The sequence below is a fragment of the Podarcis cretensis genome, assembly GCF_951804945.1.
Source record: "Podarcis cretensis genome assembly, chromosome: 8".
Classification (NCBI taxonomy): Eukaryota; Metazoa; Chordata; class Lepidosauria; order Squamata; family Lacertidae; genus Podarcis; species Podarcis cretensis.
This window is the reverse complement of record NC_137177.1, coordinates 44,947,983-44,974,527: the sequence shown is the minus strand read 5'-3', so window position 1 is coordinate 44,974,527 and position 26,545 is coordinate 44,947,983. Positions and strand designations below refer to the sequence as shown.

Genomic DNA, 26,545 nt, shown 5'->3' with positions numbered 1-26,545 from the left:
TACCTAAAGTTTTGTTTTTGTTTTTTTGATGGGGTTTAAGTTCAAATGACCTCCTAGTATGTATATTAGTGTTGCCATCTTTTATTGTGCTTACTTTTACATTAGGTACCATTTTCTCTACGCTCTAGATTATGGAGTTAAATTCTTAATAATAATGCTTTTGTTGAAATCTAGTAATTTCCACTGAGGTATTTCTAGAAATGGTATCTGTTCCTTGTATTGCCTCATGCCTGCTTTGATAAATCTATTACTTGGGTAATGAGCAGTATACATGGATGGTTAGTCAAGTTATTGAACTCTATCAACTTTGGCTGAAATTCACAATGCAAGACAAACTTATAGTATGTAAGATTACATTGAGGCTAAAAGGCTCAATAATTACACTTGTAATGAAATCTCTTTGGTATATCACTTGTTAACATTATTTATCTTTCATTACAGAACAACTCTGTGCACTACCTAACTCTATAAGTTGGAGTCACATGAAGGCTTATTTAAGGAATGTAACAGCTCCCCCTCTTTTGCCCTGTCACAGCTTCCCCTGTAAGCCCTTGTGGCAGTTTTGGTTCGTAGCTGGATTAAAGCTCAGTTCTTGTGAACAAGCTGTCATTGCTGCTTTTATATCTCCCTTCCAATTTTCCCGTAAGCCTTTTGGGAGCATTGTTTACTTTTGACACTTCAAGAATATCTAATGGTTAGGGCTGCAACATCTAGCTGGCTAATAGTAGGTTAGGCTAACTGCTTATAAACCTTCTGATCAATTTGAAAAGTGTGCTGTTCATGGACTGGGCATCATATTTTTTAAAAATAGTTTAATGTAAGTCCTTAATGAAAATTACAGGTGACAGGTGGTATCTCAGAAAGAAGGAATGCCTTTTCTAAGATAATGTATGTTGTGATGTACGTGCAGTTGCATCTAGTTTGACTTTCTAAATGGAAGACTTAAATTAATGACTTACTTGGGTGGATGTAGGGAGGCAGAATGGGAAATAGAAAGTGTTTTGTTTTCAACACATCTTTCAGACTTGAAGCCCTTCTAGTCTATATCAGGTAATGTTGCTTTTTAGGGGCTTTATAAACCTATTAAAGTCTGCTTTGGGCAAACATAATGTGGATTAATGGTTGCAGTAGTTGGCTGGGATGCTGCATATAATCTGCTTAGAGTTTGATAATATTTGTTTTGGTGCTACATAGACTCATAAAATTGTAGATTTGGGGTCAAGGGTCATCTAGTCCAACCCCCTGCAATACAGAAATCTTTTGCCTAACATGGGGCTCAAACCGACAACACTGAGATTAGCAATCTCATGCTCTACTGACTCTATTCTAGCAGTCTATAGTAGCAAAGCAAACTGTTATCCTCCCCCTGCCCTGCCCGCAAATCAGAATAATTGCAAGACTTTCTCCAGACTTCACTGGGAGAAGTAAGAACTGTTTTATCCATAAACAAAAGAGAAACCTAAGGCATCCTTCTAAACTACTAGTACTGATCTAAGAGCTGCCATTTAGGTGGTGGCATCATGACATTGTTGCTGTCCTTGTATTTCTGAAAAATTCCATATATTCCTACAATTTGTCATGACCCTGGTTTTGCATGGAATTTGAAGGAGGGAATAATATACTGCGTTGGGACTGCGACCCTTTAGGGGCATCCTGCATTATGTATAGAACTGCATTCGCAGAGTTTCTTGGAAGAAGCAGACAAAAGGATTGAAAGCTATAGAGCAGATGAGCCTTTGCATTTATCTTCTTGCTCCTAAAAATATTCTGTGAGCTTGTTTGGGTGAAACTTGTATGTTTGTTGGGGGGGGCTATTGTCTTTTGTTAATTGATTCCTAATGTCCATTTGATCTCTCTGTGTATAAATAGAAGAATAAATAGAAAATGATCTAAGGAAACTGCCATTGGTTCCATTTGTGTCTAGAAGTCACACTTGTTTTCCCAACTCAGAGAAAATGTGTTGGTTTAATGCTTGAAAAAATCCAGCACACTTTAGCTGACAAAACAGTCTTCTAATTTCATCTGAGATGAAATATGCCTTTTTAATTTTATGAAACTGCTTGTATTAATATTGCACTGTTGTACTTGCCAAAAGGAGATTTAAAACATGCAACTAATTTTGTTTTTCCTTAATGCTTAATTAGTACTCTGTTCTGCAGTAGCTTGCTCACAGAGGAGCTGCACAGTAATTTTCACATCTGAAGAAGAAGCTGTTGAGTAGCAAGTACCCCCTCCTGCTCTATTTTGCTGTGGGCATGAAAACCTACCTTCTGTTAAACTTCATTCTCACAAAGGCATTCTTTCCCTGGAAGATGAACTTGCTTTGTCTTCTGAAAAAAAATGGAAAAAGAATTAATAGGTAGAGCAATTGTGAAATACAAAGCTGTGGGTTGTAGATTGTCGCAAGAAACAAATCTGCTGGGTAGGTATTGAAAAAGAGAAGAAGGGGGTCTTGCTAACTGAAATGAAGTAAAATTCCAGGAATTTGGTTTAATACAGGCTAATCCGATGGCATGTAGCTGAAGACCGAGAGTTCCAGTTGAAGAGAAGGCAGTGAGACATCTGTCCTGAAGTATATGAAATTCTTAAAGGCTGATGCTGCTATTTGCGATGTACCAGATTGAAAGAAGTTGACTTACAGAGATATCCATAAATCTGAGCTTTCATTAGAAGTCTGTGTTGTTTTTGTTCACTAATATTGGCAGGGATTCAAATAAGTGCTTCAGGTTCAGCTGAAGGCTCAAGCATGTCCAGTGTAATTTTTAATGTGCTCTTTATTTCTTTCTGTTTCTCTCTCTCTCTCTCTGAATAGCAGAACCTCATACCATGTCACAAAATAAAGTTGAAAAACCACTCACTTGAAAAAGAGGGTTACAGTGTGGCATGATATTCAAGAAATAGATGTTCAAAGTTCTCTTGGATACATGAAATTATTTTTGTGGGATGCAGGTCATCATGTTTAACCAAAGGAAAGACAAAGTAGTAGGTGATTGTCCTTTAAGCTCAGCCGGGAAATGCTGGCATAGTAGAAACCACAACTTACCTTTATCAATATATGCAACTAAATAAACTGAATATTTTAACTGATGACTCAATTTTTGTGTGCCATCTTCTGGATGCAGGTCATTTTTTCCATTATATTGATACCACAGAGGAAAAGGACAGATTTTGCCTCAAAAGAGTGGCTGTAAAGCAAACAGTTACATTATGAATATACCAAATACAGATATACTAAATACAGATTTCTGCTAATGAAACATGCATGCACAAGAATACTTAAGTGGAGATTAGTTTCATTTGTGAGTTGCCGAGCTGTGTTTGCTCTTAAGCATGCACTTCCAAAAAGTGTTTGGGACTGTAAAGTAGAAGCCTGTAAAAAGTGACAATAATGGGCTGTTTTACTCAATCTGGAAATTCTCTTTGCTTCTTCTCCCAACCCCAGTATCTCACTGAATGCTGTAGCCACTCACATGGTCAGCTGCCTGCTTGATAGAGGAGCATGAGGGCAACTGTATTGAATCTCAGTGTCTCCTTTCCTGCATCATAATGTACTGATACCTGTGAAAGCTTTACCTCACTTCAATATGAAAGGTGCTGTGACTGTTCACCTTTAGCAGAACACATTGTAAAAGGATGGCTGACTTGGCACTATGCTTAGGATTGGAGGTAAAACTAGTTTTGAGAAGTATAGATTAAATCTGCATTATGCTGGCTTCAATGTAATTTAACTACTAAATACAGTGTATACCTATTTCACCTTTTCACTAAAATACTCAAGTTCGTGTACACAATAATAAAGACGTTTGAAATGCAAACTAATATGCAGAATGGTAGCAAATAAAGTAGTTCAAAACAACTACGCTGGGAAGTTAAAACTAACAACTTGGCAGTTCAAATGTCTTCTTAAAGAAATAGTGAAAGGTCATAACAAAGTATCTGAGTGAGGACACTCGCTAGGTAGGCAGTGCCAGAGAATAAGCTTAGCCACAGAAAGAAAAAATCCTCTCACACATCTTGTCTAAATGTGATTTGGATGTTAGTGGGTATTTGATCTGCTTCATCTATTTATTTTTGTCTGTTTGTTTGAATAGGCTGTTATTACAATTGGATTAAACATTTGGTTCTATTCCCCTGTTTGTGTACATCAACATATTACTTTGCCTTTTTGCAGCTAGTTAACAAATGTTAACATATATCATATGACTCTTATTTTAATGGGAAGTTAGAATTGATAAATTAGGCAATATATTTTGTTTGCATACTCTATCTTTATTCCCTTAATCCATATAAGATGGATTCCCTTAGATGCACATTCCGGCAAAGTGTGTCTTAAATTTTTCATCAAATGTTAAACTACACTGAAAGTACATGATTAGCAAAATGAAGACTTAAATAGGTAATTGCAACATTTCCTTAATCCTGTTCTTGAAAATGGCACTTTGCTATTCATGCTCATCCAAACCTTCTGAAACCTTCGCTTAAATTTTGTATTTCATGTGCTATAGAGCAACAGACCTCTGTTTACTGTGGTACATATTCAACAGGGAACACCAATTACTTCTATATGAACACACCTGTCAGATTTTCATATTTTATAAATAGGTAAGCTTGATTCAGAGTACAGTGGTACCTTGGGTTACATACGCTTCAGGTTACAGTATAATACCTTGGGTATTATAACTTTGCTTCAGGATGAGAACAGAAATCTTGCAGCGGTGGCGTGGCAGCAGCGGGAGGCCCCATTAGCTAAAGTGGTGCTTCAGGTTAAGAACAGTTTCAGGTTAAGAACGGACCTCCGGAACGAATTAAGTATGTAACCAGAGGTACCACTGTAGACTGATTGAAATTAATGGATCTGTTAGACATGTCCATTAATTTAAATGGGCTTACTTTGCATATTATTAACTTTGGATACAACCATTGGGATAGTGTCCAACTATGTCTTTCATAGATGGAGGACTTCCTGATCTAGTACCATTTTTCCTGATTTGCCTTGTGTGTGCGCCATCCCAGAAGTTTGCTGTAGAGAATTAGGAAATCTTAAGAGCAGCTTAGGATGCAGAGGAAGGGAAATCTTCAAAAATCATCTTTCACGCTCTCCTGCTAAAAGAAACCTGCTGCATCAAATAGCAGTATGTGAAAGGATACATCTGGATACTTTACAACTAATTTCTGCTTCATGGTTTTATATACACACATGCACAGGATTGTATCCAGCTAAGTTCTGTTCAGAGGAGACCAACTGAAGTTACCATCTAAGTTCGTTATGGAGATTGGACTAGATTATCCTCTGGATCCCTTCCAACTCTATAATTCTATGATTAGGTGCCTAATATTTTCAGTAGATCCACTTTGAGTAGGACTAACATTGGTACAACCCACTATGTATGATTTCAGATCTATACCTAAGATGGACACCTTAAAAATATGTGTTGAAGCCATGACAAATCATGTCAGAAAAATAAACCGTCCTTGATATTACTCCTGATGGAAACTGATAGGAAGCAAAAGAAACTAGGCCTCTGTAGATAAGGTACAAGAGCACTAGGAAGGTGGAATTGGAGCCCCAAAGCAGACTTTCTGTTACCAGTTACTGAGCTAGTTCAGATATTGTTCCCAAGTAAGAAAACTCAAGGTGGAAGGGCCTCAGGTGTATTCCCTGGGCCAAAACAACTTAGTTGATGAACACATTGGCTCCTGAATGCTGCAAAACCAGAAGTGTCTGTTCTGGTTTACGAAAAAATTTCAGAAGCCGAACGTCCGACACAGTTTCCGATGGAGTGCAGGGAGCTCCTGCAGCCATTAGGAAGCCGCACCTTGGTTTTTGAATGGTTTCGGGAGTTGAAAGGACTCCCAGAACGGATTAAGTTTGAGAACCAAGGTACCACTGTATGCTGGTCAGTGGGTAGGTTTGATTATTACAAAGTATTTTTCTGTTTTACACTGCCTTGGTGCTGTAGAAAAAGAAGCAGAAATGGGCAGTTTTAATAAATTAAGAAAACATTTTGTTCTGCATAGAGCTTTTAATGTTTAAACTTTCACATGAAATGTTATAAAATGTTAAGGGTTCACTAGGGATGAGGGAACAACCAAAGCCCGAGTATTGGATTTGAGGCTTTAAAAAGTTTTGTAAGGCTTATATTCCATCATGCTTGAATTCTTACTCCTGTTAAAAATAGGATTGTCACTAGGGGGTCAGATAAGAGTTTTTTCAACTGGAGACTAGTTGGGTCAGTCCTGTCTCATGAGATTTTTAGGTTGGTCGTTTTAGAATTTATAACACACTTGACTGTTATACTGAACATTATTGCCCCAACCTGAATTTGCATGGGCATTTTAAATTCAGACTGGTTGTACTTTGTACAGTTCTCTCCTGCGTCTCCATATTCTACTTTTATTTATGTATTTATTTATTTACGTAATAGTTAAACAGAAATCCAGCTAGTGCAGGGGGTTATTGCAAAAATATTTCATTTCCGGCTACCAGCACCATATAGGTAAAGTTATATGCATATGGAAATTTGCAAAACTTCTGGGAGATGCACACTTTCAAACAGCACAGGAGAAAGGCCACATTCAGTAGCAGATCACATGCTTTGCACTCAAAGGATCCTAGGTATAATTCCTGGCATCTCCAGGTAGCCATGGGAAAGACAGTAAATAATAGTGTTCTGAGCTGGATGGATCAGTAGACTAACTCAGTATAAGTCAGCTTTACATATTTCTTTTCTTGTTACACTGTTTCAGACACCTACATAGCATATAATATCTGGGAATTTTACAGAGAAATGAATGGCTACAATTGTCATCTGAGACCCTTCTTTGTGTGCCTCCTCTGTGAGAAGTCCAGAAGGTGGCAACATGGAAATGGGCCTTTTCTGTGGTGGCTCCCTGCTTGTGGAATGCGCTCCCCAGGAAGGCTCATTACATTGCCTTCATTACATACCTTTAGGCACCTGGCAAAAACATTTCTCCCAGGCCTTTGGGTAATTAAAGAATCTATAGCCTTTTAGATTGTGTGTGTGGAGATTATTGAGGATTTTTTTCTTACTATGGTATGCATTTTTGTGTTTTTATATTGTAAGCCACCCTCTGATCCTTGGCAGTATAGAAATTTAATATAAATAAATAAAACAACTCTGAGATTTGTATCTCCTGCTCCTATCCTGATTTACACACAAAAGCCTAAAAGCCTAAAATACCTTCTTTTCATTTTAACCTAGTTCTGTTATTTTAAGAGACTTACCGATACCTGAAAACTGCTCCTAGATAAAAAAAATCTTTCTTCCAACACTTGTTTGCTGTCAGATATCATTCAGTTCATATATCTATTTAGTTGGACTAGTAATAAATTGTGAGGAGTTAGTATTACAGTATGAAACTAATTTTAAAACCAATACAAATACAATTCAATATTAATGCTTATTTTTACTGAAACAGTAAAATGCATGACTGGCTAATAATGTTTGCAATTTTTAAGTTTCCTTGCTACATTTGCTTAGAATGGAATTAGAAAGGTTGCATGTGTTGAAACTGGATTCATCTGTGTGCAATGAATTGCCCAGATAATTAAAGTTGCTCGGTACAATGAATGGCTTTAAAAAGGCAAGCAGGAAAATTGCTAAGACTTAAATACTGTAAGCATGTAATTGCGGAGAATGGTATAACTTTATGTGGTGTCTGTTGATTCTATAATCTAAGTTATACCCTGTGTTGTAAACTAAATTTCTCTTGCCCCAGGGTGTTTCTAGAAGTGAAGCAGCCTGTGTTTAATAGCTTTTTTTCCCTGGGTAAACAACGTTTAAATGGATGCTGCAGCATGTTTAAAATAAAAGTGGAACAAATAGTTACCTTGTTCTGTCAATTTCTTGGTATTGATATACTTATATTATTGTCGTATTAAGTATTCATATGCTAATTCAAGTGTTTACAGTTGGAAGTCATCATGCTGTAGTATCATGAGAACTTGGTAGGAAATTTTCTATTTGATCTATCAAAAACATGCACCAAAACTACCTAATAATTCCTGCTGCTATATTTCCTACCAGTTGTCACAGCTGGAAAAGTTGGCTATGGGCATTGATAATGTATTGTGAAATAACAGGAAGGAATTTAGCAAAACAATTGGGCTCTGCTCTTTGTGTTCTTCCTTTCTTGAATCCTACTGCTATATCTGAGGACCAAACTAGACAATTTTTAAATCAGTGAAGGGGTTAGCCCCCTTCCTCCTGTGAGGCAGTCCTGATGAACATCCCCTCCTCCACCAACCTGAAGCTACTGTTAGCCCTGGAGTATTATTTAATTAACGATTTTGAGTCTATGTTTTGCAAAGTTGTTGCTTGCTATGCATTTGGATGCCTCTTAAGATGTCATGATCAAATGCTGCCATGGTGGTTCCTGAGATCAAGGAGCAGGTTTTTGTCTATATTCAGATACAGTTCAAGATGGGAGATTAAACATATCAAAACTGCACTATATTTTGGTTTATTAGAATTCCTCAGCCACACTTGGAATAGTGCTGCTAGTATTATGGTAAGTAACTTGAAGTTATTAAGGTGTATATCATGGCTAGATTGTGTTTGAGTGGGGGCAGTTTGATGCTGTGTATGGAACATTCTTCAGAGCTCTCAGGTTTCTTTGGGACATCTTTTATAAGTTGCTACCCCATGAAACTTAGAAAATTCCTGGATCAATCTGAGGAGAGCCTCAGAGAGTTGCTCGTTTTCACTACATACTGCATTTAGATTTGTTTCACATGAGTGCACACTGGAGACCTGCCTTGGTAATATGGTTTATTTACAAATATATAAGCAGAATGCAACTTGGGTGCCTTGGAAGAAAGGCTCTGTGATACCACCATTTGAAATAAAATGTATTTATTAATTAAAAGCTTTTTTATCCCACTTCAGCCATGCCAAATCTGGTGAAGGACCACCAGTGGAGCAACAATATCTTCACGGACGTGGTCCACATCAGCATATTTTAGATCTGTAACATCAAAAAATGGGTTGTCATGACAAAGTCACATTTCAGTCTGCCATCAAGATTCAAAATGGTGCCTGGCACCCAAACTTCAACAAAGACTACCACCCCCACCTCAAAAACCTTCATACCAAGTTTGGCAACTGTGTTTTGAGAGGAGGCCAAACCTATAGAGGACGAAAAGACAGACAGACAATCCACTTTCCAAAATACATGGTGGATGATATGATAGGAATTTGATTTTTCCTATTGAAAAAGGGGCAAATATGCAAATCTTTTCAATGTCAGAATACTCTAATTTCAAGTTCTACTGTCAAATTCCAACTGCCAATGTACCTCGAAGTTAGTTTTACAATTGTATCAGTCACTTTTATGTTAGCCTAGTTTTAACATTAAAAAGCTCAGATCTTCAGCGTTTTCCCCCATGCCTCAATTTCCCTTCTGTATAAGAACCCATTTACCATTTGGGACCACCCATAAACAAGGGGCTGAAGGGAGCACGCAAGGGTCAAATGGCCAATACAACACCATGAGAACTGAGCATTTTAGTGAGTATTCCCAGTGAGCACCAATTGTCACACCGTAACATTTTTATTCAGGGACCAAGGGTGTTGTCACTTTGTTAATCTAATTTCTCTGTTCTTAATTGAGTTTTCTTTTTCAAAATACAATTGTAATTGCATTTTAATGTGTGTGTATTATGTAAGCCACACTGAGGGCCCCTAGAGTGGAGTAGGAATCATAATAACATGCGAGCATGACTCCTGGGATACGTAACAATTCTTTCTAGCAAGTTATTTCTTGAATCCACTTCTCAAGTCCCTCTGCAGTGCATTTGGGTGGATGGTTGACTGTTAAATGATATCAGGTAGAGAAAAGACTCACTTAAGTTCCACGTATGCTTGGTACTGACATAGCAAAATAAAAAAATTCCTTCCAGTAGCACCTTAAAGACCAACTAAGTTAGTTCTTGGTATGAGCTTTCGTGTGCATGCACACGAAAGCTCATACCAAGAACTAACTTAGTTGGTCTTTAAGGTGCTACTGGAAGGAATTTTTTTATTTTGTTTTGACTATGGCAGACCAACACGGCTACCTATCTGTAACTGGTACTGACATGGTAAAGAAGTGATTTGAATAGATAGTGAACATTTTTCTCACCTTCATTTCAGGCCATTTGAGTAATTTGAGTATGCCGCCTTCTATATAAATTTTATGTATGCTGAGGCTCTGCTCCTATAGGTTAGGTGTGCCGCTATGAATGTTAGTCCATTTCTCTTGTGCCGCGTCAACCGTGCCAACATTCACTCCTTGCACCAAGTTTGATTACACTTAGATTGTTGCTAAAATCTCTAAATTTCCTAAAAACTTCGTTTTTTTAAGAATTGTTTTTATTTTAAATTATTTTGCACTAGGCAGAAAAAATTACATAATTAAAAACAATACTTAAAGCATAATGGTACATATTAAAACTACAATTAAAAATCACAAGCAAAGGGGGGAATCAAAGTAGAGAATATCAGCATTTAAAAATCAGATTCACAAAATTATGCCTAAAAACAGCTTATAAAAGATAATAGACTTGGCTGCTGGTCAAATGTAATGTTGCAGTTTGAATATATACCTCTATTTCAATTTGGTTTTATTTTAATTCTTTTATTGGTTTTCAGTTTTTGAACTTTAATGAGAAAGTATGGTAAAAACATTTTGACTCAATAATCAATATATTGTAGTATGCAGATAGAATCCAGATATTTCCAGTCTCTTGGTTGTTAGTTAATACCTGCTGCTTAGCTTTAAATTCTGATTCTTTATGTTCTCAATATGTGTTTTGTTGTAGGCTTTGAAACAGCCAAGTCCTTTGCGCTACATGGTGCACATGTCATCCTTGCCTGCCGAAATCCGTTAAGAGCTAATGACGCTGTCCAACGCATCATGGAAGAATGGGTAAGAGAAGTTGTTTCTTGGCACCAATAAGTATTGTAGAAAGGTCAAAAGCTCTTGAAAAGAAAGTGTTCAAAAGAGTGGGAGGGTTGTATCAAAGGAAAGATACAACCGTAGCCATGATTAATACTAGCTATAGGTTGTTGCTCTTAACCCTGGGTAAAATTCAAAATGTATTTTGATACCAGGTTTTATCTATCTGACTTGCACCCTAACACTGAAGATTGGCTTGGGAGGCACTGGTAAGGGGTGGGGTTGAAGCTACCTGAACTATTGCTTTTTCGTCATTGCTTGATTAGATGAGAGAGAGCTTTTTGGTTGTAGAGCCTGTGGAATGCTCTCTGGACCAAGGGCTACCTGGTGCTGACACTGGCATCTTTTGACACCAGGTAAAGACTTGTGCTTTCCACCTGGGCATTTGATGGAATTTGAGCCAGCTGAGTCAAGGCTTTATGCTAGTGCTTCTCTGGGTTGCTGATTAGTGTTCCTCTGCCCGATGGAAAGCTGGTGTTTTATGTATTGATTGGAAGGTTTAAAATTATGGTGGTTGTTAACCATTTTGTATGTTTTTAAAATGGATAGTAAGTCACCCTGTTGTATGACTATCTAATAAAATAAATAAATAATACTGCGAGCAGGGAAGATGACGTATGCCATTATTTATTGGTGTGTATGGTACTTTGCAGTGTAACGAGGTCCCTGTTCTAAGAAGCATGCATTTTAAATTTTGACGTGGGGGGGGGGGGAGGAAGGTGGAAGAGGAGGAAGAATACACAATCATTACCTGTTGTGTTTTTCTGTGAAACTTCTGCAATTTTTACAGAAACATGTAAATGAAAATATTGTAGCTGTCAGTAAAGATACACACCATATTTGGAACTAAATAATGACCGCTCCACACATCAAAAGGGGGCGCCTTTTGCGTGGTTGCACGCAGCCCCCCGGATCCCAGTGCGACTCCTGGTAGTTTGGGCTGGCTTCATCCTCCCCAGGCTGGATACCTGGGGGTCTCCACCTACCTCAGCCAGTTGCCCAATCCTGCCTGGGGACGCGTTGCCAGGGGAATAGCCAGGTAGGAGGAGGGACCGTCCTGCCCACACAACAGAAGGTGAATCTTACCTGCGAAGCGGCAGTCGGCTCCAGAGCTTCTCCCACCCTGCCTTCCCTCAGTTAAGTCTTCTTTTGCAGGTTAACCTTTTCTCCACAGGTATGCAGGCACTGCTACGTCAGGGTCGCTGTTGAAGGGCTGGAAAGGAATTTTCCTGCATTGGAAGGTTTTGCCTTTCCCGTAGCAAAACATCACAACTTTGGCGGTTTCAGGCCTTGGGCGGAATCCTTTAGTCTATCTACCTAAATGGGAGTGGGGCGTGAAGCAGTGACCCATGCGCCCCCCCTTTGTGTCGGTGATACCAGGGTTCCCCGTTAAAGGGGTCTTGAGGGGAGGCACTGGCCATACACCGAGAGGTTGTCATTGCTCTCCCCTCCAACAATGGCGAAACGGGGGGGGGGGGAGGCTCTCTGCTTGAACATATGTTCTGCAGAGCCAGCCCAATCCCCACACATTCTGGATAACCCTGAAGTCGCCCAAATCCCTGGCTGGGGACTGGGAAGGATAAATGCCCAAAGCCTGAGCCAAGGTCTCCCTACATCTGAAACTTAATAAAGTTGTGGCCAATTTTAATCCCATAGCATGTTGTCTTGAGTCATTATTCCGATCGGAGGTCACCTGGGGTTGGGGGGACCCCGCCTGTCCACACAAATAGATAAATAAGTATTTCAAAGACTGCTGATTAGCTTTCCGTTTAGAACCAGCGCTAATTTTGCCATTGTTGGCTACTGTACTGTTAATAATGTAGGTTTAAATACATTGCTAAGTAATTCTTTAAAATTTATGACTTAAAATGGAGCTGCCTAAATGGATCTGGTTCTTGTGAAAAAGTTATTATAAACTGTTCATTTTCATGTCTTCATTTGGTTCACTTGAGGACCTGAATTTACACTGAACGATAACCTAATAAGGCCACAAAGGTTACCAGCCTACGTTTCAGCTGGTCATGGAGAAAAAGGCTTTCCTTCCTACCCAACTAGCATGAAAACCAGCTAATCAGGGACAGAATTATCTTGCTAGCCTGCCTGGAATTCCTAGTTGCCTATGGAGATCAGCTAAGTTGTTAAATGCAATACTGTTTTACACCCACCAAAGGTTAATGCTACGATTATCTCTAAGTAATTAGCGGAATAAATGAGTGTGTATATGAAAATACTCAACCTGAAATTTCAAAGAATATCATGTTGGATTAAGAGATTTTGTTTATTGCTTATATAACTTTTTTTCCGGGCCTATGAAATGAACCATGAACCCATCTTTTGAAACAGCCTTATAATAACCTTACAACGTTGTGAAGATTTAGTTGCTTCACAGTTTACATAGCAATTGTGTCTGTCACTACATTGGTGTTTTCTGCAATAAGTACATATATGGTAAAATGTTTGGCAGCATATACTTGAGAACCACAACTGGCCATGGTTCCCTGATGTGTGACTGGAGATGGCTGTATTCCTTTCATGCTTAATGTGAAGCTGTTGTTAGATTTGAGTTTAATGCACCTATCTCATCATTGCAGTATGAAGTGAGCATTTCTGGGAATGAATTGAAGAACAAAGGTCCCACATTGTCTTTGTTTCAAATTACTTCAGAAAAAAATGCATTTTATTTATTAACCATTCCCCATTCCTAATTGTTTGCAGTACAATCTCATCTGTAAAGTGGGTAGCTAGAGCACCTTCAATGCATCTTTGTAATGACTTTGTTGTTGTTTATTGAGAGGGACTAATTAACTTTGATTATTGCACTAATATTATGGCACTTTGACAGTCCCTCAGATTTATGACTCTGGGAAAATAAACAAATGAAATGCAGGTGCTGGAGCAGAAAGAATAAGTTATTACTGAACTTTAATTACTTGAAATGTGTAACTAGGAGAGAATTAGTTGATGAATTACAGAATGCTTAATATTTACATCAAAATGCAAGCAATCTTGGGTAGGAGATAAAAGAGAGTAGCTACATAAAGTTAAGATTTTTTTTTACAAAAATCTATTTGATAAATTTTAGCTGATTGGTACTGCTATTAAAATGCTGAGGCCTATAATCATACACACATATATGTGTTTGATATTTGCTAGTGGCCATTAAGAAAGCTGCCTGTCAAAAACCTCTTCTTTAATACCTGTGCTTTCCATTTGTGATCTTTTGCTTGCTATAACTCGTGATGCCATTGTCTGATTTGCTCTGATATCACAACAGGACATTGTTGCCCACCCCCTGACTGTTATTGACTTATCTGCTCTTACGTCAACGATGCTAGCAGTTGAGACAGGAGAGACCTTAGAACATGAATTATGAAATAGCAACAGAAATATATTCCACGTTCAAAGCAAACAGTTGGCTTCTCAACACTTGTAATGTTCTGATTGCAATAGCTCAATTTAATAATTTGATAATGTTGATAAGACATGTGTTCTGAGAATTGTATTAAATGTAAATTTTATATGTATATTTGACACAAATGTTCTTTTCCATTTATATCAGTAGTGCCACAAAGCAATAGGCATTTGGATGAAAATAATGTTTATATCCTCCACTTCTAGCATATGAATAAGCTTTGCAAAAAAAAGGGCGATCCTGATAAACCTGACCTTAAATTTGGCATAATAATCCTTAAAATGCAATGTGTCACACTAGGTATTTTGTAAAAAATTAAATACAAACTTCCAGAGGATGATTAAGCTATGTTTTTGGAGACAATGCACATGTGCATATGTTCTCTCTCTCTCTCTCTCTCTCTCTCTCTCTCTCTCTCTCTCTCTTTCCTTTAGCAATTTTTTGGTGCCAAGCTTGTCACTTTTGTGGTAAAGCCACTGTTCAAAAACTTGCCAGTGTTGTCTCTGGTACAGTGGCAGACTGCGATGCCAAGACCTGTTGGGGGGGGGATACATAACTTGAAAAGAAAATAATATCTGATCAAAAATGGGACCCAGAAGTGATGTATCTTGACTATAATTCATTTGGTTTCTTCATAAATATTCAACTCTGCCTTGAATTCAGTAAGGTTGAATTCTTAATCCCACAGTTAATGCCTGTAGTTCCAGAGCTAGTGTGGTTCAGATCCCTGTGTGGTTCACGTCAGCCTTGAAACTTACTACATTGCCTTGAGCTGTTTGCTGATCTGTCAGCCTAATCCTGTTTAGATTGCTGCAGTGCATTCTATGTGGTGCTGCCCTTGAAGAGTGTTTGAAAGCTATGGATGATACAAAATGTTGCAGCCAGTTTGCTTTCTGATGTGTGCCTTATAAGACTGCATTATACCTGTTTTATATCAAAGACTAGCTTCTGATTTATTTCCAGGCCAAATTAAAAGTTCTGATGTTTACCTATAAAGCCCTTAAGGCCAGGATATCAGAAAGGCCACCTCCTGCCATGCAAACCTGAGAGTAGATTACAGTTTTCTTCTGAGGTGCTTTTGTATGTTTTCTGTGGTATGAAATTCCCTTGCAACAGAGATTAAACTGGTCCCATTTTGCTTACATTCAGGTGAAAAAAACAACACTTCTATTCCATGTGGCTTTTAATAGTTTATATCATGTGAATCTTTGATTCTGCTCCTTGTGGTTTTGAGAGATTTTCTGCTCTGCTCTTTGGTTTAGTATTTAAAGTTGGTTCTAATGTTTTGTTTTTGTATACAGCCTTTGGTGACCATTGTGATGTAGTGGCTGATGGCAGCCATTCCATCAGGCTGCAGCGTAGAGAGATGAGAAGCTGGGCCAGTTCACTGACACAGCTGAGAGACCAACAGGTTTTTGCTCCTTAATTCTCACTGATAGTTACAACAGCTTTGTAACTTCATTAGTGCCTCAGTTTTATTTTCCCCAATCTTCCCTCCCAGTCCCTTCGTGTCCCCCCGAAGGCCCCTTCAAAATTGCAGGGCGGGGCGGGGGGGCTATCATAGCCTCAACTTCATGGATTTGGAGTACAGTGGTACCTCGGGTTACATACGCTTCAGGTTACATACACTTCAGGTTACAGACTCCGCTAACCCAGAAATATTGCTTCAGGTTAAGAACTTTGCTTCAGGATGAGAACAGAAATCGCGCAGCGGCGGCGCGGCAGCAGCACGAGGCCCCATTAACTAAAGTGGTGCTTCAGGTTAAGAACAGTTTCAGGTTAAGTATGGCCCTCCGGAACAAACTAAGTACTTAACCCAAGGTACCACTGTACCTGCCTGAATTCAAATCCCTGCTCAGCTCTGAAGCTTGCTGAGTGACCATTGTCCAGTCTCCTTCTCAGCCTAACCTACCACACAGGGTTGTTGCAAGGTTAAAAGATGGAGACCATGAGACTACTGTTGAACCCCCTAAAGGAAGAAAATAATAAAAAACCTGCATGTGAGAGGTGTATGTATAGTGTTTTCCACAATTCTTGGATGTTTAGGTGGTTTATTGTGTCTTAAAACCCGAAGAATGCATTTCTGTTGGTTTTCAAATTGTCATGAGGTTTTCATTGCATGTTGGAGGCTGATATCAGTTTAAAACTGTGACAATTTCTTGTGCTGGAAAAAAGGGAAATTAGAATTTTAAAGCTATGATTCATTTTAATCAGAAATTGTCAAGCATAAATCTCTTCTTGAGTAGTGGAAAAGTCCCTAAAGCGAGCAGGGGAAAAAATATCAATACTTTGCAAAGGAGGAATGATTGTTCCAATTCGCAGCTTAATTGACTTTAAGGCTTAATGAAAAACACTCTGGCACAGTTTGTAAACACATTTGCTCAGGAGAAGGCTGAAATCCTATCCCATGAGCTGAAGAACTCAGGGGCTTATTCTGTATTATATTATTGACACCATTGAATGAAAGAGTAATGATTGAGTAGGGTTTTCACAGCTCCCGACTGTATCCAGCTCTTTAAGAAATATTTCAGAATATACACAAACAGAATTATAGGGTTGGAGCCAAAAGATAATTATAAGAAAGCAAACATCTACTAGCACTATTTTGCAAATGCTTAAGAGTTTACACAGTTCTACAATGGGAAGCTAGGTTTTTATTTATTTGTTTGTTTTGCTACTTCCTAGAGCAAGGGTTCTCACACTTCCTACTCCCAGGTCCCACTAGAGATGACTGAAAATCATAGTCTCATCAATCATTAAATGGTGGTGCAGGGCGGAAGAGTCACAAAGTGGTATGAGTGGGAGTTAAAATTGGGCATAATCACCTGGCAAATACAGACATTGCTTTCTACTGATATCTAATCCATTTCTAGAAATTGCTAAATTATTGAAAACTGCATTTTACTTGCAGCACAGAGTTCCATAGCTAAGCGTTCCTAAAGCCTCATTTTAGGCAAAATTTGCTGAGAGGCTCTAAAAACTATACCTTAATATCCTTTATTGTATTCAACAGCCAGATCCAAGTTTTGATAGTGGTCCAATACCTTAGCTTTTCATGGCATTCTTGTTATATCTGTATACTCTATGTTTAGAGATTTAATGCACAAATTAAATAGCTATCCAGTTTGTATTCTGAGAATGAGATGGTTTGAAGAATTTAGATCAGCACTTTTAAGCCGCTTTTAGAATATGGAACTTTCAAATTCTGAGTATAAATTAGCATTCTTTGGACTGCTGAAGTCATTCATTGTAGTTTAGCGTATCATTCTGTGTAATTCTGTAGCACCATTTAAGACAGGTGTGGGGAATCTTTTACCTTCTATATGTTGCTGGACAAACATCCCTGGCCATTGGAGATGCTTGCTGGAGCTGCAACATCTGGAGGGCCAGAGGTTATTCACACCTGATGCAAAACAATGCAGTTTTTCACAATAAGCTTTTCTCAGTCAGCCACAGCAACAAACATGTTATTGCTGAAAACATGGTTGCTATCACTATATTGCCAGTCATGCCTCAGTCCCCATCCCAACTTTGTATACATTCTTATACATGCCTTCATTGACATCATCACATAAACAAATCTGTGGCATGGTGACTGTTTTTATTCACTGTTTGCTCCCTGATTGGCTGGAAAAATGCAATAAAAATGTTTCCAAGTTAAAAGATTAAAATGGCAGAAAATTAGTGGCAGATCAAGGAAACGGTGGCTGCAACCATAAACAAAGATAACCGGAATAGCAGACGGCTGGGTTTCTCCCTGGACCTTTTGGTCATGCCTTCCATTGTTGACAATATCAACAACTGAACCTCAGGAACATTCAGTGAAGCACTAGTTTTTTTTAATGATCTGTAAGTAAATGAATGTGTTAAAAAGCAAATGGGCAAATTAAAGCAATTTAACAGCTTCACAAACAACTGCATGGATGAACTGTTGAGATACACTTTTTTCCCCTTGTACTATAAACATATGGCATGAATTTCCTTCTCTCATTACAGATGCTGAGAGAAGGGAAAGACAAATATTTATAGTACGTTCATGTTTTACAGTAAAAACACTGTTCAGTTTGTTTATACAGTTCCACTGTTACAGTTTTTATGGTTGGTAATGAAACCACTGTAAAATAGGGTCTGAATTATATAGCAGATGTGTTGAGCCTTTTGCACTCTGAAAGGCTGGCCCATTGTTGAATTGTGGATATCATTTATACCAAATCAATGTCCTGAGAACAGCTGAACTGTTTCAGACCTTTGTCTGTGTGTATCACTAGCCTTGTACTACCAACATAATAAAGATGTGATTTTTATGATCCAAATAAATGCAGCAATTTTCTTAAAAGTAATTAGATTTTGAAATACAAAAGCTGCCTCTCTGGTTCATGTGGGTAAGCAGAAGATACTTTAAAAGATTTGGTAGGCACTTTTCAAGAGTCTTATGGAGGTGTCCCAAAAAGGTTAAGTGATGTAATGTTACTACTTGAATTTTTCAACATTAGATTTTGGTGATTTACAAGGAAGTGTATTTATTAAGCCTATGGCCAAGTGAACATGAGGATTCACATACAGGAACTTTCCTCTTTCCTTTTGTGGGCAGGAGCTAACGTCCAATATAGAATTAAGAGTCTGCTCACTTGAGAGAACAGGACGCACTGGTGTTTATCTGCATTGGAGTACCTTAGTCATTTATTCATATCATTTAATATATATTGAAGCTTTCAAAATTGTAAAAATGGAATATTTTAAATCTCTGTATTTAAAACTTCAGATACAAAACCTGACACAGGAGTTAATGGTGTAGATGGGTTTGGATGCTGTTTGGAGTTCAAGTTTGTCTCAGATTGGGAGAAGGGGATAGGAATGTGCACAGTAGATCTCTGCAGAATGCCAACAACATTGGGGTTGTGTGTATAAGTCTACATATAAACGAATGCACACATTCCAGATTCATTCTTGCATAAAGCAAATTCTGCTTATAATTTAATTTTTGAGGAAGTAAACTTGCCAGTTCTAAATTTCTTAAGTCTCTCTACTGTGAACTGGCAATATAAGCATGCTACATATTCCATAATGAAGAAGACCAGCTTAGCTTATGGTAAATACACTACTAAGTGTTTATAGTACATTTCATACTTTACATGATTCCTTTTCTAATTCTGCTTATCTTTTCATTCTAATTCCCTAAAGGACATATAAAAGAACCCCTAAAGAGAGTAATTACTGCTCTACTTCTTAACCAAGGCTGCTTCTGCAAAGAGAAATCTGAGCTGCTTTTTAACGAAGGCAGTTTTAAATAAAAATGCAAATAAGCTGCTTTGTAACCACATTATTTACCCACCTAGCCTCTTATTACCATGTTTGTATTGTTGGCAAACACTATTTACAGTCGTGTAGAAATTAACATTACTGGTCCTGAAGAAAGATTGTTGAGGGTAGGTTGTGCTTTGGAACCAATTAGGGTGAACCTTGTCTCCGTTGTGACTCATGGGAGAAAACATAGCCTTGCAATGTCAAATAATAACATTAACTCAGACTATGCAGGCATACCACCGTAATTATATTATTGGCCTTATTTTGCTTCTGCAGTGCTTTTCATTGTCTGCATTTTAAAACCATCCAGCAGAAGAATTTCTGGGGAGTGGCTTAATACATGCTGTGATTAGTTTCAATGGGAAGTCCTGGAGAAAAATGAGCCCAGCCCATTTTTGCTCAATTGAATTTAATGTGAGTCTTTAAAAATCTACTAACAGATATCCTACACATAGTATTATTTTCTCTATTGAAAAATAACTTTGAAGACACCCTCAGAATTCAGCAAACTTTATAGGTGTTAGGAGAATGTTACCAATAAAGCAGAATTTTCACACAGTGAAAGAAGCTACTTACTTCCCTGCTATACAGAAAATGAATATTTGTTAACATCTGAGATGAACCACTTATAAAGGTTACATAATCTACAAGATTATGTAAGAGACTGAGACATAGTTTTTGAAACTCATGAAAGCTTTCCCTTATAAGCTGAGGAGGGCAGAAGAGAGGCTGTAGTCCACCAAAGGACCAATTGGGTGGGATTTTTGCAATAATTCTGGCCTAATGGATGTTGGTCTGATCCACCATTGTTGCTCTTAAACCAGAGTGCACACACTGGATTGCTTAACAGTTGACAGTTAAGTGGTGCTGAGCCAAAGTCTCAGCTTTCACAGTCACTTGTGTAGACTGAAATTTGAGGAACATTGAGGCTTTATTGATGGCTTGGTTTTTTTATTGGTGGGGGGCCGGGGAACTTATGCAGAATGTAAGCTTCATATCTTCCTCAAAACACAAATCTCACCTTCCCTTTCTGCCCCCATTTTACCACCCACCATCTCTCTCCCCCACAAAATGAGGCTGAGTTCAAAGTTTTAGCCCAGATGCACACTTGTCGATTTAAAACTTGATGGTGAGCCACATAGATTCTGGTTTAAAACCAACCAACTATGCAGGAATGAAGTCAGCCCACTGCTGTTAGAGTAACAGGTGCTGATTTTAAAACATTGCTTTGTTCTGTTCCCAGAAGCTCATTGCATCCCAGTGGTTAATAAAGTTGGACCTCAAGACATGTGTTGAGAGTCCAACTAGCCGCAAGTGAATCTTTCTTTCTCAGGATTGGTTTCCCATCTGTAAACTGGGAGTAACAGCAGCCCTATTCCACAGGGTTGTTGTAAGAATAAATAAGATGAGAAAATGTGGCTTTTCCAAGGCCTTGGGGATTGCTCAGGTTATAAATTTAAATTAAAAATCACTTCTTTTGATTGGTTTAGAAAGATGGTGCAAGAGCTCCCTTCAGCAGTATGTATAGTGCAAATGAATGACACCCAAATTTGTGAAGCTTTCCATATTTGAAAGAAAAGAAAAAGAAAGGTGGTGCAAGAGGAAGTCAGAAATGCTGGGGGGGGGGTTGTGGGGGTGTCTTTTTAAAAAGATCTGGCACTGTATTAAGTACAGCTAGATTGATGTTATGTGTGTGTTGGGAGTACGCCCAAGATATAACTGTCCATTCATTACAAAGTGTGGTAAAGTAAAAAATCTTTACATTGCTCTTTTCTGTTTTATGTGCTGTAAGGAAGCATTTCACATATGTGCATTTCTGATTGTGCTAAAGGGGAAAGAAAAGATTTTTTTCGAATGCAGGCCCATGCTATTAAAAATGTATTCTTGCTTCAGTTGTGACTTTCCATGTGAGTACTGTGGGCCAGAAAGGATTGCTGTCCATCGGAACCTTAAATGGAAAGGTGAAACATTTAGAGAAAGCAAAGTAAATTGTTGCTTCCACAATTCTTTATGTTCAGGGCATATTTATAAGGGAAATTAGATTGGAAATTGAATCTAAATTGTTCCCATTTTTTTGCAAAACCTCTATTAATTCAGCCTAGTGGAAGATTCTCAGTGCATCATTTTTGTGGGAATAGTTTTATTACTTGCATATAACTTTATAAGGAGGTGGTAAAAATAGGTTATAGCATAGTGAGTTTTTTCAGAGTTTTTTCCCTTTCTTGTCCCTATTTCATGTGAGATAGCTGAGATATGCTTCACTGTTAAATATGACTGTTTAATAAAAATATTAAGTTAGCGTGAGTGTATGGTTGAGAGGCCTATGAAAGATTCACAGGAGTTTTGCTTTGTGTTGACTCGGAACTGTCATTATTCAGGCAATTTGGATGTAAAACCAAATCAGAGTGTGAGCAAATTGATTAGCAAACCAGATTTTCAGATTCTAGTTTGCTGGCCATTCTCAGTTCATGCTGTTGATTTGTACACAATACCAAATAATGGTCAAGCTTTGCAAATTATGGTTTGATATTATTGTGTTACTATCCAAGCAGTGTTATTATCCATCTGTTTTTTGCTGTTTTGAATAGGTGTCAATGGGAAGCTAATACTCATATTTATTATGAGTATCTCATGCATCCACTTTTGGGTGCTTCCTATGATGTGCAAAGCCACTCAAGATGCAACAGAGATAATGTGTTCAGGACTCTTTCTCCCTCTTCTAATACTAGAATTCTGGGACATTCAGTGAAGCTAAATAGGGACATCTAAGGAAGACCCTGTGTTATATAGTGGTTGGAGTGTTGGACCAGGACCTGGGAGACTAGGTTTTAAATCCCCTCCATGAAGCTCACTGGGTGAGCTTGGACTGAACTTTATCCCTCAGCCTAGTCCACCGCATAGGGTTTTTGTGAGGATAAAATGGAGAGGGGGAGAACCATGTATGCTACGTTGAGCTCATTGGAGGAAAGGATATAAATATAATAGTAAATTAAAGTTGGATGGTCATCTATCCTGGATGCTTTAGTTGAGGGGGTTGAACTAGATTGTAGGGGTTTGGTCTAGATGATACTTAGTAACCATTCCAACTCTGCAATTCTATGATTCAATGAAAACATTGGAAAATTTGGGACAGACAAAAGAAAGTACTTCACATAGTATGCAGTTAAACTCTGGTTTCTGCTCCCTCCCACAAGATGTAGTGATTTGGGTTGCTTTAATGGAGGCTATGCAAATAATGGAGGAATCAGGCTGTGTTATAGTGCCAATGTCAGAGCAGTGTGCCTGTTAATACCAATTGCTGTGAATCACAAAAGTGGAGAACGCTGTTGGCATTAAGGTTCTGCTTGCAGGCTTCCCATAGGCATCTGGTTGGCCACTGTGAAAACAGGGTGCAGGTCTTTGGCCTGATCCAGCATGCCTTTTGTTCTTAATTGCTCCTGTTATATCCACTTATGTGTACACTAAATGGTGATAGGTGAATATACTGAGGAAAATTATGCCCCCTTATCATGCAGTGAGATAAATGAAGTCCAGTTGCTCCAGAACTGATTTCATAATACTAGTGACAATATTTATTATTGTTGAATCTGCTCATTAACTTTGTCGTGTTTAATATTCTGTGGTTATAAACAATGGCATAAATATATGCACTCATTTCTAATTAATTTGTGTAATTATGTTTTATAATCTAGGTGCTTGAAAAGCCAGAACTCTGCACACCCCATTACTGTGTTGCAGCTAATAAAAAATATAGATTGAAATAAATCTTGAAACTTACTTTAATTGTAAGTATAGATTAGCTGTAAATTATATCTTTGTGATGTTTATTTTTAATTCTGCAGTGCTGCAGATTTGCAGAACATACCAATTAGTGTAGTTATTCTAAATAATCTTGAATTAATTACTGTAAATGTTAAATGCTATTTCTTTGACAATTAAAATCACAGTGCTGAGTTAAGATTTAAAAAGCAGAGCCAGAAATAAAAGCAAAGATGAAACTAGGTGATAACAATAGAGCTGACCTCAAACTTATTCTGCCGAAGTCTCATTTAGGTCAACTGAAAAATAATGCACCCCAAACGATTTGGTAGGAATTCAACAATTCTAGATAATCTACCAGTTCACATTTTTAAAGTGATGCTTGTTTGGAAATAGATGTCTTCACACAAATTAAATGTTGTTGTTTTTGAAAGTAAGCTACACTATCTTTTAAGGAAGACTGAAATGTTATGATTATGATGATAACTAGCTAAATAATGTGTAAAATTCATAGTTACATTGAGCTGCAATGAGCAATGGCTGTGTCACATGTTGGAGATTTAAGAGGGAAATGCATGGTCCATCATGTCCTCCTTATAAGATTGCAGAGGTACCTGACCAACCACTGTTGAAGACAGAATGCCTGGCTAGAGACATTCTGGTGTAAGGCAGCTGGGGACATTGACATTATGCCTTGCTATTACCATGGCAATTTAAAAGCTGTTGCCCTAATCTCAGTTTTGCTTAGATACCACTACTACAGATGGCCAGGAATGATACTATAGCTTCTGTCCCAGCACAGGAAAGTGGTGTTGGAGGCCTTTGCTTTGTGAACGCCAGGAATTCTCGAACTGGTAACAGGGTGCCAACCACTACTGCCTCCTTTCTTTTCTCTTGCTACAAAGAAATGTGGCCACTCACATAATCACTGCAAGCACAGCCCTGCTTGAAATCAGCTGTATTAACCTCATTCCTGCCTGCAAGCATTGGAGCAGGGGCTTATAAACTCTTCTGCTCAGATGCTCACAATATCCTTACTATGTAGCCCTCCAAAAAAGGTGCAACAGGTTTTTTAACATGGCAAGAAATCACATTTTACTAGCAATGAAAATATTATGGTTAAAGGGCCAGGAAGTACAAGACTCCCTCAGCTGAAATGTTATTTTGACTAAAGGCAACTAGATCCCTGCCAACAGCCAGCCTAGGGTAGTGGCTAGGAAATGTTGAGTTTGAAAGCTGGAGCCTTGGTTTTCAATCCCTGCTACATTCATTGTAAAGGTCACCAGGTTGCCTTGGGCACTGTGCTCTTTCCTGGCTTCTCCTTATCTCACAAAGTACAGTCAAGCGTGCAGAACAGGAAGTCTGCATGGCTTGCATTTCCTGCTTCTCCAAAATGTCCCAAGATACTTTCAGTTAAATAATCTAAACTACTCTGTAATTACTGCAGATTTATTGCTCATTAAAAAGCATTTGGGAAGTTTCTTAGACAACCTTGTCAGTATTCCACTCCTAATACCAAAGACAAAAGAAAAATTGTCATTTTTTATTTTGAAATGTGATTCAAGAGCAAAGAGTGCCTTTGGTTCACAGTAGAATGCATGCATCAGTTGAGAAATAGTGAATCTTTCCATTCTAAGAACATTATAATACATGTATGAGAAATGAAGTTGTTTCTGATGCCTCCTCAGACACAGTTTAAGCGATTAATGGTATCTTTCAGAGATACATAACTGAGAATAACTTAAATGCAGTGCTTTGTATCTTATAGCTCAGAGCAAACTGTTAGATTTGCTTGTGAATAAATACGCAATCTTCTAATAATCTGGAATCATCATATATCATATGTAACACTGTCTTCAGAAATCCTGATACGGATTACACTTTTTAAAAAATACACCTTTACTGTACACAAGCCAGTTGTACTAGCTGGCAGGAGAAGCAGCTGGACTAAGATGCAAGGACTTTATTTTTGTTCATTATTTCTTTGAAGTTTTCAATAAAGATGTTATTGGAGCAAAATATAAGAGCCCTGCGGTTCCTTAAAGATTAATGCATTTGTGTCATGAACTTTTATAGGGAAGAGCCTATTTTTCATCAGATGCATGTTGAGGTAGGTTCCTGCCCTTTGAAAGCTCCTGCCCAAATCAATTTGTTAGCTTTGAAGGTGTGCCACAGGGCTCCTTGCAGTGATTTTCCTTTTCGGCTACAGCAGACTTAACACTGCTATTAGAATTAATATATTAAAATAACCCTACATGATTATATTTACTTCTGTTTTATTTGTTCCCCAATCCATTGCATTTTAATTCCATTGAGGGAGGTTGTTAACCAAAAGTGAACATGAACTGAAAGTGGAGATGTGGGACAAAGTTGGTAGAGAGTGAGTGAGTTGAGATTTGTGGTTCTCTAGATATATTAAAAACCATGAGTTACTGTGCCCACCCACCCCCATTTTGGAATATCCATTATTGTGATATATGTTTCTCCTCACATACTTTAGACTTCCCTCTTTAAAAAGGTTAAAAGTGGGACATAAACATATTTCCCCTTACTTTTAAGAACAACAAAACACCACTTTTTCTGAAAGTTGAGAAGCTGCCCCAGAGTACACCATCCAGAATTCAGTGCTGTCATTTCCTAGTTCATTTTTTAAAAAAATTATTATGACTATTTTGACCCAAGCTTGGTGCTATATTTCCTGGAATGAGTGAAAAATTTAATCTCTAGCTGCTTCTGAACACAACAACTACAGATGAGTGTTCATTCTCAGCACTGAATTGAACTTTATGTTCTGAAGTAGATTCTGTTTCTTCATGTGAGTGAACTAATACATATATCTGAAGGACAGATGCACAAAAGGTGATTGAAAATTAATGCAATGCATTGAAGAAGTTCATTAGCAGAGTTGTGTAAAATTATATATATATATATATATATATATATATATATATGAGACTAAGCTGATTCTAATGCAATAGTCAATATTATGAAAATCCCCCCCCATGCCATGCAGCCTGTGCCCCCATTTGTCAAGGTCAATGGGCCTGTCCCTCACGCTCCTGGTACTGATAAGGAAATGGATTTGTACTTTCACAAGGAGTCATCCAATCA

General features: G+C 38.0%; 1 protein-coding gene across 1 annotated transcript in view; it reads left to right on the top strand.

The window, feature by feature from the left end:
- WWOX (WW domain containing oxidoreductase) overlaps positions 1-26,545 on the top strand; it is a 555,885-nt gene that overhangs the window by 13,155 nt on the left and 516,185 nt on the right. The window contains exon 5 of the mRNA XM_079988231.1: positions 10,823-10,929. Within this exon, the coding sequence (XP_079844357.1) occupies positions 10,823-10,929 (107 nt within the window). The remainder of the gene's footprint in view (positions 1-10,822; positions 10,930-26,545) is intronic.